Genomic DNA, 19,294 nt, shown 5'->3' on the forward strand with positions numbered 1-19,294 from the left:
CTTAATAAAGGGACTTTATTGAACTGAATTTTGAAACATGCAAGTCTGTGACACAGGAGAACACATTTTAGGGAGTAGGAATAGCATGTGCAAGGGCATGGGAGTAGAAAACACAACATGCTGTGTCTGGGGAACTATTAGCAGCTCTCTATTGACTCACTAAATGGGAAGATGAAATGGCAGGAGAGGAGGGATACTAGATCCTGAAGGGCCTAATATGCCATACCCGTAAGTTTGGACTTTAGCTTGTGCATGATTTGGGCTATATATGGGTGTTAAATAGGGGTAAGGATAAAATTAGAGTTGATTTTTGAAAGTTTATGTGGTAGGAGTTTTTGAGGGGATGGACTAAGGAGGACATGGTGAGAATTAGACCTGTAAATCTGTCATAGTGGTTCTTAACCAAGGGTGGAAATTAGAGTAACCTGAGGAGCTTTTTTTCCAAACTACAGATGCCTAGACCCTACTACCATACACATAGTGAGTCAAAATCCCTGGACTGCTCTATTGCAGTAATTCAGTTGAGAAATGCTGAGGATCTGAACCAAGAGTAGGCAGTTGGAATGAAGGAACAAGAACAGGTTTGATAAATATTTGATGAATTCATACTTAGAATATTACTCATGAGGCATTTATGGGACATGAAGAAGTAGTAAGTAGTGGGATATAAGGATCTTACAGATTTGAGAATCATCTGGGGAAGTTAATACCATAAAAATAGATGAGTTTGCCTGAAGTAAAGGTATAATAGCAAGAATGGCTGGCTAAGGGCTGAGCCCTAAAGAATGCTAGCATTTATTTATTTATTTACTTAGTTCAATTAGCCAACATATAGTACATCATTAGTTTTTGAGGTAGTGTTCAATGATTCATTAGTTGCATATAACACCCAGAATGCTAGCATTTAAATACTAGATAGAAGTTAAAAAGAACGAGAAGGCTGCCCAGAGAATGAAGCCAAAAAAGCCAGGGGATGGAGGGAATTTCAGGAAAAAGCAGGTGTTTGAGTGTCACGTACTTCAAGGAAATCAAGTATCGGAACAATTGAGAAAGATCTTTTGGTATTAGCCGCTAGTTATTTGTGGCTTTAGGCATAGTGGGCTTAAGTGGATTAGAAGATGTACAAGTTTTAGAAGCAATAATATTTGAAAGGTGAGGAAGTATAAATATCAGTTGAGAGAGGTATAATAGTTTGGTGTAATAATAAGGAAGATAAAAAAAAAATCAGGGATGTTTGTCATCTTTTTTCCTAAATGGAAACTTTCACCAAAAGAGATTAAAAGACTTAAAGACAAGTTCTTTTTCCAAACTGAGCAAATGACATCGGTTCTAATTCTTCCTGAGGTTACAAAAATGAAAAAGAAAATGCTCACTGAACATGTTTGCTAAATAATATTTAAGGAATCTTTCAGCCATAAACATTCTATAGTTCTTTGTATCAATAAACAGTACCTACAATAGCAATGTACTGCTACTCCAAAATTGGAACATTAGTATTTACTATACAACACACACATACACACACACACACAATTATAGAATTAAAGAAATCTTAAGGGACTGACCCAATTTTATGCTTTAACAGTGTAGACTTCTAAAATTATGTATGCTTTCATCTGAAGACTTCTATAAAGGAAAGTCACATGCTTCTTCATTTGAATTACAATATATCCTACCATTTTTATTTGAAAAACTTTAATATTTGATTGTAATAATGTTTTCTTTAAAAATTGTCATTTTGATACCAGTTTATATGTTTTCTTATTAAAATATCATTAATTTGTCCAATTAATGTTTTATTGAAATGCAGTTTTAGTAAATAAATATATTGGTTCTTCAATTATAAACTTAGTGATTATGAATATGTTCTTTCTTAAAGGTTTAAATAAAATGTAATTCCCTTTTGCAACTATGTGGATGGAACTAGAGGGTATTCTAAGCAAAATAAGTCAATCAGAGAAAGACAATTATCATAGGATCTCACTGATATGTGAAATTTAAGAAACAAAACAGAGGATTATAGGGGAAGAGAGGAAAAAATAAAACAAGCCGAAACCAGAGAGGGAGACAAACCATAAGAGACTCTTCATCGTAGGAAACAAACTGAGGGTTGCTGGAGGGGAGGTGGGTAGGAGGATGGGGTAATGGACATTAAGGGGTGATGGACATTAAGGAGGGAATGTGATGCAATGAACACTGCATATTATATAAGACTGATGAATCACAGACCTGTACTTCTGAAACCAATAATATGCTGTATGTTAATTTAAAAAAAATGACAGAAAAAAATGTAATTCCTTGTAAGCAACAGTATACTAAGGGTTTTGTAAAATCTTATTTCAGAGAACTTCTTAAAGATAAACAGGATGTAGTGAGTTTGAAAGATTCATTTAACTTGTGAAATAGGTGCATTTTGTTTATTTTCCTTCATTGCTTAATATTTCTTCCTTTTTTTTTTCTCTCTAGGACTGTTATGAATACTATCCAACAATTAATGATGATCTTAAATTCAGCAAGTGATCAACCATCAGAAAATCTGATTTCCTATTTTAATGTAAGCCATAAATAAAATGTTATGTTTGTGTTATCTTGAAAAAGAAATTTGAAATTAAAAGTTAAAATACTGAGAATTTTTTTAAGTATCTCCCAACCCAAATGTTCTGGTCTGTTACCTTACTTCTTGCTTTTTTGAACCCTCCAAATTAGATCTTGGTAGTATTGTATTATTTTGGTGTGTTATTTTTAGATTTTTTGCATGTTTGCTCTTTGCCTTGCTCATCATTCTTTCTTGCAACTTAGACCTCATTTCTGATTTCATTTTCTTTCTTCTTCAGATACATACTTTAATAATTCCTTTAGTGAGGGTTAGTTTGGGGTGAACTAACAAGGTTTTTGTCTTGTTTTTTGTCTTAAAGTATCTTTACTCTTACTTTTTGTAAGATAGTTTAGCTGAATCTTCAGTTCTAGATTGATGTTTACTTTCTCTTAGATATTTGTAGATAATACTTTACTATTCCTGGTTCTCCCTGTTGCTATTTAAGAAATCTGTGAATCTGGACTCCTGGGTGGCTCAGTTGGTTAAGCGACTGCCTTCGGCTCAGGTCATGATCCTGGAGTCTCAGGATCGAGTCTCTCATCGGGCTCCCTGCTCAGCAGGGAATCTGCTTCTCCCTCTGACCCTACCCCTCTTGTGCTCTCTCTCTCTCTCTCTCAAATAAATAAATAAAGTCTTTAAAAAAAAAATCTGTGAATCTAACCATTGCTTTGTTATATATCTTTTCTGTCTGCTTTTTCGATCTTTTCTTTGAATGTGATATTAGGATTTAACATTTGTCATATCTCTACAGTCTTTTTTATCCTATATTTAGCCCATTTTTATTTACATTTCTTGCCTGGACTTGTGTGCATTTTACAACTCCTGTAGACCCGAGTTTGACATCTGAAGGGCCACTCACTGCTAGACGAACAAGGGAGCGAGAAGGAGATCGTGAAAACTGGCATCTGTGTTACTTGCTTGTTTCTTCACTCCTTATTTAAATTCAAATGAGGGTCAGGACTCACTGAAATGCTCATCCATGGATAAGGCCAGGAGAATTATTAAAATTTGGCTTATTCCAGTAACTCTGTATTTTGTGTAGTTAACATTTTACTTAATATCATAACCTCCCTGTGGCTTTGTCATATTCTGTTCTCATCTTCTTGCTTATATGCCTCCCAGGAATTAGCAAAGTAATTTCTGTCATCATATTCATAATTGTTTTGGCTCAGAACTGATTTTGTTTGTCCAAATTGCATGAAGTTACTTTTATTTATGGATTATCTGTAGCACAACATTATTTCTCAAACATGGCTACTCAGTTACTTAGCACTTTTAGAAGGGATAATGATAGAAGTTGTAAGAATGATAATCTCTCTCTTCTCTCTGTCTCTTTTTTTTTAATTTCAAGTTTTAATTTAAATTCTAGTTAGTTAACATATAGTGTAATATTGGTTTCAGGAGTAGAATGCAGTGATTCATCACTTACATACAACACCCAGTGCTCATCACAACAAGTGCCCTCTTTAATACTCTAAAAGTCTCTTATAGTTTGTTTTCCTCTCTTTCTCTCCCCCCCCCAACACTGCCCCCATAATCTCTCTTCTCAAATATAATTTTGATTATTTCCTACAACATTTTGAGTATATAGGAGCTCTTTTTTTTATTTTGAACTACTTTAGTTTGGCAAAAAATTCTGCCTCAAAGGCATTCTCTGGAGCTCAGTGTGAAGTTTAACATTAAATGAAGCTTAACTACAGTTTTACATAGACTGCAAATTGCTTTATCTAGAGAGTGGGCATGTCTGGAAGATCAGTAAGTTTTTCTTTGAGTTTACTTTTTTGTTCAGGTTTCTTTATTTCTAAAATTAATGCCATCTTTTCTTCTGTAAGTAAAATCTTAGAAGCTGTAGACATTTAAATGGATGTTTTGTTTCCTGACTTGTTAATTTTAGCCATTCTGACTGGTGTGAGAGGTGGTATCTCATTGAAGTTTTGATTTGGATTTCCCTGATGCCGAGCGATATTGAGCACTTTTTCATGTGTCTGTTGGCCATTTGGATGTCTTCTTTGGAAAAATGTCTGTTCATGTCTTCTGCCCATTTCTTGATTGGATTTTTTGTTCTTTGGGTGTTGAGTTTGATGAGTTCTTTATAGATTTTGGATACTAGCCCTTTATCTGATATGTCATTTGCAAATATCTTCTCCCATTCTGTTGGTTGTCTTTTGGTTTTGTTGACTGTTTCCTTTGCTTTGCAAAAGCTTTTTATCTTGATGAAGTCCCAATAGTTCATTTTTGCCCTTGCTTCCCTTGCCTTTGGCGATGTTTCTAGGAAGAAGTTGCTTCGGCTGAGGTTGAAGAGGTTGTTGCCCGTGTTCTCCTTTAGGATTTTGATGGACTCCTGTCTCACATTGAGGTCTTTCAACCATTTTGAGTCTGTTTTTGTGTGTGGTGTAAGGAAATGGTCCAGTTTCATTCTTCTGCATGTGGCTATCCAATTTTCCCAACACCATTTGTTGAAGAGACTGTCTTTATTCCATTGGACATTCTTTCCTGCTTTGTCAAAGATGAGTTGACCATAGAGTTGAGGGTCCATTTCTGGGCTCTCTATTCTGTTCCATTGATCTATGTGTCTGTTTTTGTGCCAGTACCATGCTGTCTTGATGATGACAGCTTTGTAATAGAGCTGGAAGTCCGGAATTGTGATGCCGCCGGCTTTGCTTTTCTTTTTCAACATTCCTCTGGCTATGCGGGGTCTTTTCTGGTTCCATACAAATTTTAGGATTATTTGTTCCATTTCTTTGAAAAAAGTGGATGGTATTTTGATGGGGATTGCATTGAATGTGTAGATTGCTCTAGGTAGCATTGACATCTTCACAATATTTGTTCTTCCAATCCATGAGCATGGAACGTTTTTCCATTTCTTTGTGTCTTCCTCAATTTCTTTCATGAGTACTTTATAGTTTTCTGAGTACAGATCCTTTGTCTCTTTGGTTAGATTTATTCCTAGGTATCTTATGGTTTTGGGTGCAATTGTAAATGGGATCGACTCCTTAATTTCTCTTTCTTCTGTCTTGTTGTTGGCGGGGATGCGGAGAAATTCCCTCCGCACTGTTGGTGGGAATGCAAGCTGGTGCAGCCACTCTGGAAAACTGTATGGAGGTTCCTCAAAAAGTTGAAAATAGAGCTACCATATGATCCAGCAATTGCACTACTGGGTATTTACCCCAAAGATACAAATGTAGGGATCCGAAAGGGTACGTGCACCCCGATGTTTATAGCAGCAATGTCCACAATAGCCAAACTGTAGAAAGAGCCAAGATGTCCATCGACAGATGAATGGATAAAGAAGATGTGGTATATATATACAATGGAATATTATGCAGCCATCAAAAGGAATGAGATCTTGCCATTTGCAACGACGTGGATGGAACTGGAGGGTATTATGTTGAGTGAAATAAGTCAAACAGAGAAAGACATGTATCATATGATCTCACTGATATGAGGAATTCTTAATTGCAGGAAACAAACTGAGGGTTGCTGGAGTGGGGGATGGGGTGGGAGGGATGGGGTGACTGGGTGATAGACACTGGGGAGGGTATGTGCTCTGGTAAGTGCTGTGAATTGTGCAAGACTGTTGAATCTCAGATCTGTACCTCTGAAACAAATAATGCAATATATGTTAAGGAAAAAAGAGAAGAAGAAGAAGGTAGCGGGAGGGGAAGAATGAAGCGGGGGAAATCGGAGGGGTAGATGAACCATGAGAGACGATGGACTCTGAAAAACAAACAGGGTTCTAGAGGGGAGGGGGGTGGGAGGATGGGTTAGCCTGGTGGTAGGTATTGAGGAGGGCACATTCTGCATGGAGCACTGGGTGTTATGCACAAACAATGAATCATGGAACACTTCATCTAAAACTAATGATGTAATGTATGGGGATTAACATAAGAATAAAAAAAATTAAAAAAATAAAAAAATTTAAAAAAAATAAATAAATGGATGTTTTGGTAACAATGACTTTATGACAGGAGGTGCTTCTTTGTTACTGTTTCTGTGATATCTGTGCTGTTTTCTTTTAGGAAGACAGAATTATTGATTTTATAGGATGTGAAATTTTTGAATAACAGTGTTCACATTTCAAAGAAAATTATACTTAATCTTAGTTTTGGAAAGTTTATAGTATTTTGAATGTATTTGATCTATAAAGATTATAAAAATAAAGTCAATCTTTGGTTGTAGCTGAAAGGAATCAGTTTTTTGATTTTTAATAGATTACAATATCAGTTACAGAGTATTTTAATATATCATAATATGCATTTTAGTAATCATCTTGTGATGTATTTTAATTATTAAATATAGTCCCACCCCATATGATACATGTATTGAAACTTCTTTTGTAACCATTTCTTAATCATGTGTTTCTGAAAAGGTATCTAAATGATAAAATAATTCTTAATTCTTTGAAAGCACAGTTTTAAATTAGGAAATGCTACCAATCTCCAATCTTAGTTTTATTATTATTATTTATTATTTTTATTTGTATTTTTTTATTATTTGTATTTTTAGGGTAATGTACATCCCAATATAACTCTTAATTGAAGATAATTTATGAGAATATAAGAGATTCTTTATTTTAATAGTGGTGTTGTTATAATTGTTTCATTTTTAGTTTTTTTTTGTTGGAGTATAATTGACATACAATATTTTGTTAGTTTCAGTTATACAACATATGACTTGATATTTGTATATACTGCAAAATAATCACCATAGTAAGTCTGGTTAACACATCATCATACATTAGAAATTAGAATTTTTTTTTTAAATTTTTTATTGTTATGTTAATCCCCATACATTACATCATTAGTTTTAGATGAAGTGTTCCATGATTCATTGTTTGTGCATAACACCCAGTGCTCCATGCAGAACGTGCCCTCCTCAATACCCATCACCAGGCTAACCCATCCTCCCACCCCCCTCCCCTCTAGAACCCTCAGTTTGTTTTTCAGAGTCCATCGTCTCTCATGGTTCGTCTACCCCTCCGATTTCTTATGATGAGGACTTTTAAGATTTACTCTGTTAGCAACTTTCAAATATATAATACAGTATTATTAGTTACAGTCATCATGCTGTATATTACATCTTCATGACTTACTTATTTTATAACTGTAAGTTTGTAACTCCTTACAGCCTTCACCCATTTTGCCCACCCCTATCCCCTGATCTGGCAATATAAGTCTGTTTTCTGTATCTATGAGCTTGGTATTTGTGGCTGGTTTTTTTTTTTTTCTTCCGGAGTCCACATATAAGTATGATCTTACGGTATTTGGCTTTCTCTGTCTGATTTATTTCACTTGGCGTAATGCCCTGACAGTCCATACATGTCACAAATGGCAAGATTTCATTCTTTTTTGTGGATGAATAACCTTCTATTTTATACACACACACACACACACACACACGTGTGTGTGCATTATCCATTCATCCATCAATGGACACTTAGGCTGTTTCCATGTCTTGGCTATTGTAAATAATGCTGCACTGAGAATGGGGTATAGATATCTTTTTGAGTTAGTGTTTTTGTTTCCTTCAGATAAATACCCAGAAGTGGAATTGCTGGATCATATAGTACTGTTTTTAATTTTCTGAGGAACTTCTGTACTGTTTTTCATAGTAACTGTACCAATTTACAATCCCCACCAACAGTGCATGAGCCTCCCTTTTCTCCATATCCTTGTCAACACTCGTTTATTTCTTGTCTTTATAATTCTAGCCATTTCTGACAGTTCTAAGGTGGTATTTCATTGTGATTTCCATTTCCCTGATGATTAGTGATTTTGAACATCTTTTCATGTGTTAGTGGACCATCTGTATGTCTTCTTTGGAAGAATGTCTATTCAGGTCCTCTGCCTTTTTTTAACCAACTGAGCCACCCAGGCGCCCTCTCTGCCTTTTTTTAAAAATCAGGTTATTTGTTGAGTTGTGTGAGTTCTTTATGTATTTTGAATATTAACCCCTTATTGAATATATGATTTGCAAATATCTTCTTTCATTCAGTAGGCTTAGTAGTGGTGTTGTTATAATTGTTTCATTTTTAGGTTTTTTTTGTTGGAGTATAATTGACATACAACATTTTGTTAGTTCCTTTTTGTTTTATTGGTGGTTTTCTTCCCTGTGCAGAATTTTTTTATTTTGATATAGTCCCAATTGTTTATTTTTGCTTTTGTTGCTTTTACTTTTGGTGTTAGATTCAGAAAATCAGATCTTGAAGACCAATGTCAAGGAGCTTATCTCCTGTGTTTTCTTCTAGGAGTTTTATGGTTTCAGGTCTTACATTTAGGTTTTTAATTCACATTGAGTTCATTTTTGTATATTATGTAAGATATGGTCATTTCATTCTTTTTCATGTGGCTGTCCAGTTTCCCCAGCACTGTTTATTGAAGAGACTGTCCTTTTCCCATTGTATATTCTTGCCTCCTTCGTCACAAATCAATTGACTGTATTCTTGAGTTTCTTTTTGGGCTCTCTATTCTATCCCACCAATCTGTGTGTCTGTTTTGTGCCAATACCATACTGTTTTGATTACCGTAGCTTTGTAATATAGTTTGAAATCAGGTAGTATGATGCCTCTAGCTTTGTTCTCTCTCAAGATTGCTTTAGCTATTTGGAATCTTTTGTTGCATACAAATTTTTGGATTGTTTGTTTTATTTCTGTGTAAAAGCCATTGGAATTTTGATAGGGATTACATTGAATCTATAGATTGCTTTGGGTAGTATGGACATTTTTAACAATATTAATCCTTCCAATCTATGAGCATGGGATATCTTTGCATTTATTTCTATCTTCTTCAGTTTCTTTCATCAGTGCCTTATAATTTTCCATGTACAGGTTTTTCACCTCCTTACTTTAATTTATTCCTAGGTATTTTATTCTTTTAGGTGCAATTGTAAATGGGATTGTATTTTTTTTTTTAAGATTTTATCTATTTATTTGACAGAGAGAAAGGCAGGGAGAGAGGGAACACAAGCAGGGGGAGCAGCAGAGGGAGAAGCAGGCTTCCCATGGAGCAGGGAGCCCAATGCGGGGCTCGACCCCAGGACCCTGGGATCATGACCTGAGCTGAAGGCAGATGCCTAATGACTGAGCCACCCAGGCGCCACCTGGGATTGTATTCTTAATTTCTCTTGTTAGTTCATTATTAGTGCATAGAAACAAACCTGATTTCTGTATATTGATTTTGTATCCTGCAACTTTACTGAACTAGTTTATTCTAACAATTTTTTGATGGAGTCTTTAGGGTTTTTTATATATAATATGTCCTGTGTCAATAGACACAGTTTTATTTCTCCCTTTCCAATTTGGATGCCTCTTCATTTTCTTGCCAAAAAGAAAGCCAGAGCATTTTCTTGCTCTGGCTAGGACTTTCAATACTATGTTGAATAAGGGGAGAATGGGCATCTTTGTCTTGTTTCTGATCTAACAGGACAATCTGTCAGCTTTTCACTGTTGACTATGATATTAGCTGTGGGCTTATCATATATGGCCTTTATTATGTTGAAGTATATTCCCTCTATACCCGCTTTGTTGGAGAGTTTTTATCATAAATGGATGTTGAATTTTGTCAAGTGTTTTCTGCATCTATTGAGATGATCATATTGAGATGATCATAGGATTTTTATCCTTCATTTTGTTAATGTATCACATTGATTTGTGAGTGTTGAACCATCCTGGCATCTCTGGAATAAATCCCACCTGATTGTGGTATATGATTCTTTAATGCATGGTTGAATTTGGTTTGCTAATAGTTTGTTGAGGATTTTGCATTTACATTCATCAGGGATATTGGCTTATAATTTTCTTTTCTTGTGATGTCCTGGTCTGGTTTTGATTTCAGGGTAATGCTAGCTTTGTGTGTTTGAAAGTGTTCCCTCCTCTTCTATTTTTGGAGGACTTTGAGAAGTTTTATTATTCTTTTTTGAATATTTGGTAAAATTTATCAGTGAAGCTGTCTGACTTTTGTTTCTTGGGACGTTTTTGATTATTGATTCACTCTCCTTACTAGCAATCAATCTGTTCATATTTTCTGTTTCTTCATGGTTCAGATTTGGTAGGCTGTATGTTTCTAAGAATCTATCCTTTTCTTTTAGGTTTTCTAGTTTGTTGGTGTATAATTGTTCATAGCAGTCAATTATGATCCTTTGCATTTCCATGGTATTAGTTTCTAATATCTATGAGACTTTTTTTGGTGGGTGGAAAGGCTAACAAATCTGTTCTTTAACTTAGCAGCAGAAAATTCAGATAAAAGGGTTTTTTATTTGTACTTTAGTATTTTTTGGTCACTAACATCCTAAAATGGAATTCTTTATGTTCTTCTTATTTTCAGTAGTCATGTTTACCTAGTTTTTGTGGAGGTATTTCCATGGTATAAATAATTGAAAGTGAAAAGTTATATCTTATAGGACAGAAAATGTTAATTCTGATTAAACAATATCCTCAACATTGATTTATATTTTTCCTCTTTAAAGAACTGCACAGTGAATCCAAAGGAAAGTATCCTGAAAAGAGTGAAGGATATTGGATACATCTTTAAAGAGAAATTTGCTAAAGCTGTGGGACAGGGATGTATGGAAATTGGATCACAGGTAATGAGTTTATTTTGATTAGTGTCACTATATGGTAAATAACCTCAAATGAAATATCTTTCCAAATTATAAAGGTATTATGATAGTATTGGTCCTATATTAGTAGATTCTGTATCTCAGCTGCCTGTGTATGCTGCTGTTTATGAAAAACTTTATAAGAAAATGCCCCTTACACCATTACAGAAACCAAAAGTAAACATGTATAGAAAGTTTTAGAAAAAATGTAGACATTTAAAAAATATAAGTACAAGAAAATTAAAATCTTTGATGCTATTAAATTTTTTGTATATATTCTTTGGCTTCTGTATATATGAATATTCATGAATGCATATACTTAGATAAATGGGATCATATACATGCTATTTATCGGTGATATTATTGAGTGATGTTAATTTTACTATTACTATTATTATTTCAGAAAATCTAAAACCTATACATTGGGTAAAAGTATGGGCTTTGAATCAGAACCCTGGGTTTATATTTGGTTCTATCATTTATGAGCTGTCATTTAACTTCTCTGAGATTCAAGTTTCTATATTTGTTCTGCTTTGTTGTGTGGAATTAGTGAGATAACATATAAAAATATGTTTGAAAACTCTTATCTACTATATACATTTATTTCAGTGTAGTGAGGTTATATTTTGATGCTAACCATGTTTTAAATAATAGTATTTAGAAGTCTTTTTGGTTGTATATGAAACTTATGCTTATAATTTGAATGAAGGAATATGGTTTGTGTGTGCCTATCTAAAATTTGGTTATTCTTTGAACTAATGGGAATTATTTATTTGGTTAAAACTTTTTGCTGATAAGATCAGTTGGGTTCAATTTTTGCCTTTGCCAGTTTTATGGACAGACTATTCTCTATCCTGGAGAGTTATCTTGAAAATATTTCCTAGGCTGCAAGAAGTATTACGTTAGTATGTAAAATGGTTAGTAAGTATCAGGTGTATAACATATCCTCTGTGTGTGTGTGTGTGTCTTGAATGTTGTAGACTGGAGTGGAATGAAGGAAAAGGAAAACCAAGTACTGGACCTTCCCTCTTGATAATTTATTGGGAATATTAACCATCATTTTATATGGAAGTCTTGAGTTTTAGACAAGCTAGCTTTTGTGATCTCTTGGTATTCATATTCCTAAAAATTATCAGAAATATGTTTTTAAGAGAAACCTCCTTAAAAATTAATAATTGTGATTTTCTAAAGTAGCGGAATCTAATTTTTTTTTCTTTGTAGCGATACAAACTTGGAGTCCGATTGTATTACCGAGTAATGGAATCCATGCTTAAATCAGTAAGTTAAAAAGAACATAATAGAAAAAAAAAATTCAATGCTGACACAAAAAAGGCATCAGCTAAACATTTTTTTATCTGTTTTAGGAAGAAGAACGATTATCCATTCAAAATTTTAGGTAAATTCTTTAGTTTTAGTAAAACAATTCCTTCTTTTTTATAAAAGTAAATGTTTCAAAATCATTCTTTTCTTTTCCTTTAGCAAACTCCTGAATGACAACATCTTTCATATGTCTTTATTGGCATGCGCTCTTGAGGTTGTAATGGCTACATATAGCAGTAAGTTAAATTTTAGTAAATAAACATTTTAGTTCAATTTAAAGTTAAAAAAAACTTATCTAAGGTGTGATGTGTTTTTTGGGGGGGGGGTGGAGTATGCATAATATAGGTCAATATATACTGAAGAATGTAAGTAGTCTCCATAAATCATTTAAATGGGTTATTATCTGAACCATTTCAGGTCATCATGGAAATAGTACTTCACTAGGCTCTTATTCTTGGCTATCCTGAGTCTAGGAAATGAACCTATTGAAATCCCTTCCAAGACAGGAGATTGTAAATTACCAAAGGAGTGCTAACAAGTAGCATTTACCTATATGGAAACACTGCTATAGATTCTGTGGTCATGAAACCAAAGGTTAGAGCTAGAGTCTACCAGATAAACAGAACAGAGGCCACTCATGGTATTTTCTTTTAAATATAATTTTAGACATATAGTATTGTTTTGCAAATAATGTTAACAAATATAAGAAGTTTTGTTTGCAAAAACAAAGAAAATTTACCTAAGGATACAAATACACAATAAAAGAGAAACATGTATGGAAAACTATGAATCCTCATTAATAACCAAAAAATGCACATTTAAAAGAGTAACCATTTTCTAACCAAATTAGCAAAATCTTAAAGAGTCCTTCCCTCTCCACATCCGGGATTAATGAGACTGTGAAAATGGATATGCTAATGCATTGCTGCTTAGATATTAAACCTGTTTCTGATATAAGTTTAGAGTATTTAACCTTTGAAAATTTGATATAAGCATGAGCCCTCTATTTAGGAAAAACATATGTGCACATACACTCAGAATTTAGAAGCCTATTTCCTACGAGTCTATGGAAAAATTTCTGCTCTAGGGATGCCTGACTGGCTCAGTCAGTAGAGCACACAACTTTCCATCTCATGGTTGTGAATTCAAGTCCCATGTTGGGCATGGAGACAAATACTTAAAATAAATTTAAAAAACAAAATTAAAAAAAAAATCTGCTTTAAATAAAAATTTTTGTTTAGCTTTTCTGCTGTTTTAAAGTTTTTGTTTGATAAAACCTTCCAAACTGAAAATACGTAATTCAAGGCTTAACATTTCATACCTAAGTTACATTTTTTCTTTCATTTTTAGGAAGTACATCTCAGAATCTTGATACTGGAACAGATTTGTCCTTCCCATGGATTCTGAATGTACTTAATTTAAAAGCCTTTGATTTTTACAAAGTGATTGAAAGTTTTATCAAAGCAGAAGCCAACTTGACCAGAGAAATGATAAAACATTTAGAACGATGTGAACATCGAATCATGGAATCACTTGCATGGCTCTCTGTAAGTAACTAGCTAAAATAATTAAAGATATTAATATGCAAATGGATAACAGTTATCTGTTAGTGAGAGGTATTTGTTAAAATTTACCTCAAGAGCACATATGCAATTTAATGAATAATGCAATTTCAGTGTATAGCCCAAGAGTTAAGTGAAATATTAAAATGGAGTTTTCTTTTACTTGGGCTCCCCAGACCATCTGATACAATGATTTATTTAGGAATAGCTTTAATGAAAACATGGCACTTTAAAACAAAGCAGAATTCCTTAAAGTATTTGAGCAGTATATCTAAAATAGAGGTGTCATGTTTGAAAATTTAAATGCTATTAAATTCCAACAAAATGGTAAAAATTGGGATTATGCTATTTAGGTGATTTAACAAAGTACAGTTTTCTGGTTCAATTTACTTGTATTTCTTTTTGTTCTATCATTAAAGATAGTCCAAAAATCTGCACTATAGTTCAGTTATTGTCCATAGCATTATAGGAGCACAAATCATATTCTCTAGGTATTCTATTTATAGCATATAAGCTATTGATAAGGCTTTTGTTTCATAAAGATGGCATTTTCTATGTAGTAATAGTAAAATACTTATTTGAAGTTCTTCTGTGTTATGCTTTTTAAATCTGCATAGTTGGGTAATTGTGACTCATCAGATTTGTAGATTAATATAGAGTTGGTTTCTTTTGAAACTGTGTTGCATGCTAAGCATATCACTTTTTCATTTATGACAGTATATAGAAATGGCAATGAAAACATTAAGACTTTAGTTACACTAGAATTCTAATCTGTACATGTAACCCTTAGTTTTAATTTTTTAATGTTTTAAAAACTTAATGGCTAAGAGATAACTTATTTCTTAGTTATTGCAGTGCTTGCAGTGTTGTGTGAACAGAATAGACAGAACAGGAGAGAAGTAGGGGAAGTTGACAGGAAGCGGTGGCATTGCTGTAATTGAATTTAATGTGACTCCATTATACAGGAGCTTCTACTTTATAAGAAAAGACATGTTTAGAAATCTAGGAGATTTCTGGGGGATTAAATGAGAATGACAAAAATGAATCAGTAGATAAATAAATATAATAAGAAGTACTGTTCAGAGGCTCATGTGCCCTCTCCTTCTAGACATTGAAATCAAGACATTGCTGTATCAAATGAAAGTGACTGTTTTTATTTCTTTTAGAGAATTATTTTTTTCCCCATCAGTACACGTCTACAGCATGGCTTGCATTGGGGTAGACATTGTGAAGATACAGAAAAGATGTGGGCTGTAAAAATTGTGGAGGAAATAGAAATTTACTGTTTATGAGTTGCTTGTGCTCAAGCCTGTTTAGTTCAATTACTGGTGTTCTAGGATTCTAAACAATATCCCTTTATTTTTGAGAATTTTTGGAGAAAAAGTGACATGTCCAAAGTCAGGAGAAATTTTAATTTATTAATAGGATGTGGAAGTCATAAACCTCTACTATCTCTAGAGGATAAAATTATAGATGATTTTTATTGTCATATATTTTTAATGTTTGAACTTTTAAAAACTTTTTTTACTTTTAAAATTTTTACTTTTTTAATCATTAAGGGAATAGGTTAAGTGTGAAGATAAGTCATACCACACAAATAAAATACTGTGAATTTTTCCTAAGAGAATAATTGACATTTTAGAGAAGGTACATACCATAGATATATTTGAGCTTTCACAAACCTTTTTTTTTAACTGAAGTATAACATATATACAGAAAAGTATGTATTACAAGTTTATAGTTTGATGAATTTTTCATAAATTGAACACACTCCTGTTACCAGCACCCAGATCAAGAATCAGAGCAAACTTTAAGTCTTTTGATTCTGTATCACAATAAGAATTTTTCATTAAACTGTAGATTCAAACAGTATTGTTTATCTAGGGAAATATCAAGTGAGGTACTACTTACTTTTTCTTCCCAATAATTTAATAAAAGAAAGAACATCATCGTGTTTTTAATGGTTGCATGGGGAAGGGTTCCAGCATCTTTGCTTCACAATCTTGAGAAATAATAAATCAAGAATAGAGTAACTTGAAGGAAAAAGCACACCTTTCTTTGTTTTGGTCCCAGAGAGATTAACAGGCAATATATAAGTATAAAATGCTAAATAAACAATCTATTGAAAAACCTGGTGAAATCTTGTTCCCTGGAAATTTAAGGGAATTAGAGGTGATTCAGAACAAACCATACCTAAGGGTTAGATTAAATGACTTCCAGATGTTCATGCCTTTTAAATCTGTTAAGGGGTTTATAATGCCAGCAGATAATGAAGTGAGATTTGGATCTTACTTTTAATATATTCAAAATTCATTAGATTTTTCTCAAAAAAAAAAAAGCTTAATAAACCAAGATACACTAGGTACTTTATTTTCTAAATGGTCTCTCTTCCCGGGAATATTGTGGACTCTTCCTATTGATCTCCCTGCATCTCTAACTACCTTAAGACTATTTCTCTGGCAGCAACCAGAGAAATCTTTTTTAAAATGCAAGTATCATCATGCTAACTCAAAAACCTGTGAGGGACCTATGCATCTGGTGATGGTGGAAGAAGACCCAACCATATGACTCCCCTCAAAAAAGACAGTTATAAAACCTCTACATGATTTGGAAAGCAACTGCCTGAAATCTCTGGACAGGAAGAGTAGACAGACTCTTCAGGAGAGAAGAGAAGCTCAGAGCCTGGGAAGGAAGCTTTTAGCCCAGGGCTAAGTGGGCAAGTGAAATAGGACAAGGAGGGGGGGTGCAAGTGAGAAGAAAACTGCAGGCTTTCTGGCCGGGGCCAACGAAGAAAACAGAAGCTGGGGAAACCTTGGCTACTGAAGAGAGTGGACAAATCCTGTCTACCCACTTCTCTGTGTGAAAACTGAATTATTGCAGTGTAATGGATTAACAGCTTAATGAAAGAAGATCTGAACTGAGACAGGAGCTGCTGCCCAAATAAAAAGTTTACAGATCCAAGTCAGTGAAAATAATTACATGCTTTTGCCTATTTGAGAAAAAAAATAACGGAATCCAGAAATCTTTACAACTTAACATTTATGATGTCCAGGATACAATTCTAAAATTACCCAGCATATTAAGAGGGTCAACAAGGAAGCCACTGGTGATGGTAGCAAGGACTGTTATATAGAAGTAGTGGAGGCAGGAATAGATTGCTGTGGGATTTTGATGAGATGTGAATGAGGGATAAAGTGGAGACAGTGATTGTGGATAGCTTTTTACTGGAGTCTTGTCTGTGAAGGGAAATAAAGATATAGCTGCCAAGTGTGTGAGGTGGAGGGAAGATTATTTTTTAAGATGGGAAAGGTAGGATTAAATGTGGATGGAAAAGAGCCATTATGAGTGTTCTGTGTTGCAGGATGACACATTAGTGGCTTAAAACAACCATTTTATTTTGCTCATGATTCTGTGGGTCAGGGATTTGGGAAGAGCTTGACTAGGCAGTTCATCCTTGACTGTGTGGTGTCAGGGACAAGATCTACTTCCATGATGCTTCTATTTTTTCTTTTTTGCCTTTTTAGAGAGGGAGAGGTTGGGGGCAGAGGGAAAGAGAGAGAATCCTAAGCAGGCTCCACGCCCAGTGTGGAGGCCAACATGGGGCTCAATCTCACAACCCTAATAACGTGACCTGAGCTGAAATCAAGAGTCCAATGCCCAACCAGTTGAGCCACCCAGGCGCCTCTCCACGATGTTTCTTCATTCACAAATCTGGCCCCTCGCTTCCCCTCATTACATGGTCACCTTTTCTTTCCTTCCCTTCCTACTCTAGGTGGCATCTCATCCTCCTGGCCTTCTCATATGAGAAGCTATGCATCGCATAGCATTTTGGTTTCAGGATACTCATGCATCTTACATAGCAGCTGGCTTCCAAAAGGCTTCTGAAAGGACTATAGCTGGAAGCTCTGTTTTATTGGTGAGAGCAGTCACAGGGCCTGTCCAGATTCAAGGGGTTCCCTTGAATAGATGTCATCTCTTGTTTGAGGAGAGGCAAGGTGGGATGGGAAATATTGTGTGGCAAATGGAAAGAATGGAAGCAGTTACAAGTAAGGTATGTGGGTGCCATGGCAGAAAAATGAGGAACTTTCCATCGTATGGCTTTTATTTATTTATTTTTTTTTTATAAAATAGAGCTGAGGTAATTTGCTGAAGGTGGGTTGATGGGTTGGGGTAGGGAGTGCAAAGTGGTGTAGTCAGAAGTTTGAGGAGAGTGGTCACAATTTTAAATTGTTGCTGAGGAGAATAATAGAACTGAGTGATGAAAGATACAAGGATTGCCTAGCAGCACTGAAGGAAATGTTGAAGGTATAAATTTTAAATTTGTAGTGCCACTCCCATTCTTTGTGGTGGCATTATTTTTTCCAGCATCACCTAGCAGCCAGTTGTAAGATTAGAAAAAATGAACAGCTAGATTGACCCAGGATTTTGGGCTTTGCCTACACAGATGCAGTCGAGTGATAATGGGGCAAATAAGATGAGGAAGTTAGTCAGAGTGATTAAAGTGGTATGGTTGTAGTTTCAGTTGCATAGAGGACATAGGAGGAGACTGATGAACAAAGTCGAAGTTTTAAGAAACAGCTTTTATTGGGGCGCCTGGGTGGCTCAATCGGGTTAAGCAACTGCCTTTGGCTCACATTAGGATCTCTGGGTCCTGGGTTAGAGCCCCGCATCAGGCTCCTTGCTCAGTGGGAGTCTGCTTCTCTCTCTCTCTCCCTCTGCTCCACCCCCCCTTCTCTCTCTCTCTCTCAAATAAATAAAATCTTTTAAAAAAAGAAAGAAACAGCTTTTATTTATTTGTTTATTTATTTAAAGATTTCATTCATTTGAGAGAGACAGAGAGAGAGCACAAGCAGAGCACAAGAGGGAGAGGCAGAAGCAGACTCCCCGCTGAGCTGGGAGCCCAACTTGGGGCTCAATCCCGGGACCTGGAGATCATGACCTGAGCCAAAGGCAGACGTTCAACCATCTGAGCCACTCAGGCGCCCCTTAAGAAACAGCTTTTAATGAAATTTAATAGAGAGTAAGAGATTTCAACTTTATATTCCAGAGCTAGAACATTTTGGATAGTTTACTGTATTCTAAGAAATAATCTTGGGAGCACATGAATGATTTGGAATGGAGGTGAAGACCATTGGAAATGAGGTGGTCAAGGAACCAAGAGGCTGAGTGAGAGATGAAGTCACCCAGGACATGTGGTAGAGAGGAGGAATGTGGACTAGGG

At 34.8% G+C, this 19,294-nt stretch overlaps 1 protein-coding gene across 1 annotated transcript in view; it reads left to right on the plus strand.

The window, feature by feature from the left end:
* The window catches only part of RB1 (RB transcriptional corepressor 1), a 155,793-nt gene that overhangs the window by 58,331 nt on the left and 78,168 nt on the right, over window positions 1-19,294 (plus strand). The window contains exons 12-17 of the mRNA XM_021689426.1: window positions 2,467-2,554; window positions 11,060-11,176; window positions 12,413-12,469; window positions 12,556-12,587; window positions 12,671-12,747; window positions 13,862-14,058. Of these exons, the coding sequence (XP_021545101.1) occupies window positions 2,467-2,554; window positions 11,060-11,176; window positions 12,413-12,469; window positions 12,556-12,587; window positions 12,671-12,747; window positions 13,862-14,058 (568 nt within the window). The remainder of the gene's footprint in view (window positions 1-2,466; window positions 2,555-11,059; window positions 11,177-12,412; window positions 12,470-12,555; window positions 12,588-12,670; window positions 12,748-13,861; window positions 14,059-19,294) is intronic.

This window comes from Neomonachus schauinslandi, chromosome 3 (assembly GCF_002201575.2).
Source record: "Neomonachus schauinslandi chromosome 3, ASM220157v2, whole genome shotgun sequence".
Classification (NCBI taxonomy): Eukaryota; Metazoa; Chordata; class Mammalia; order Carnivora; family Phocidae; genus Neomonachus; species Neomonachus schauinslandi.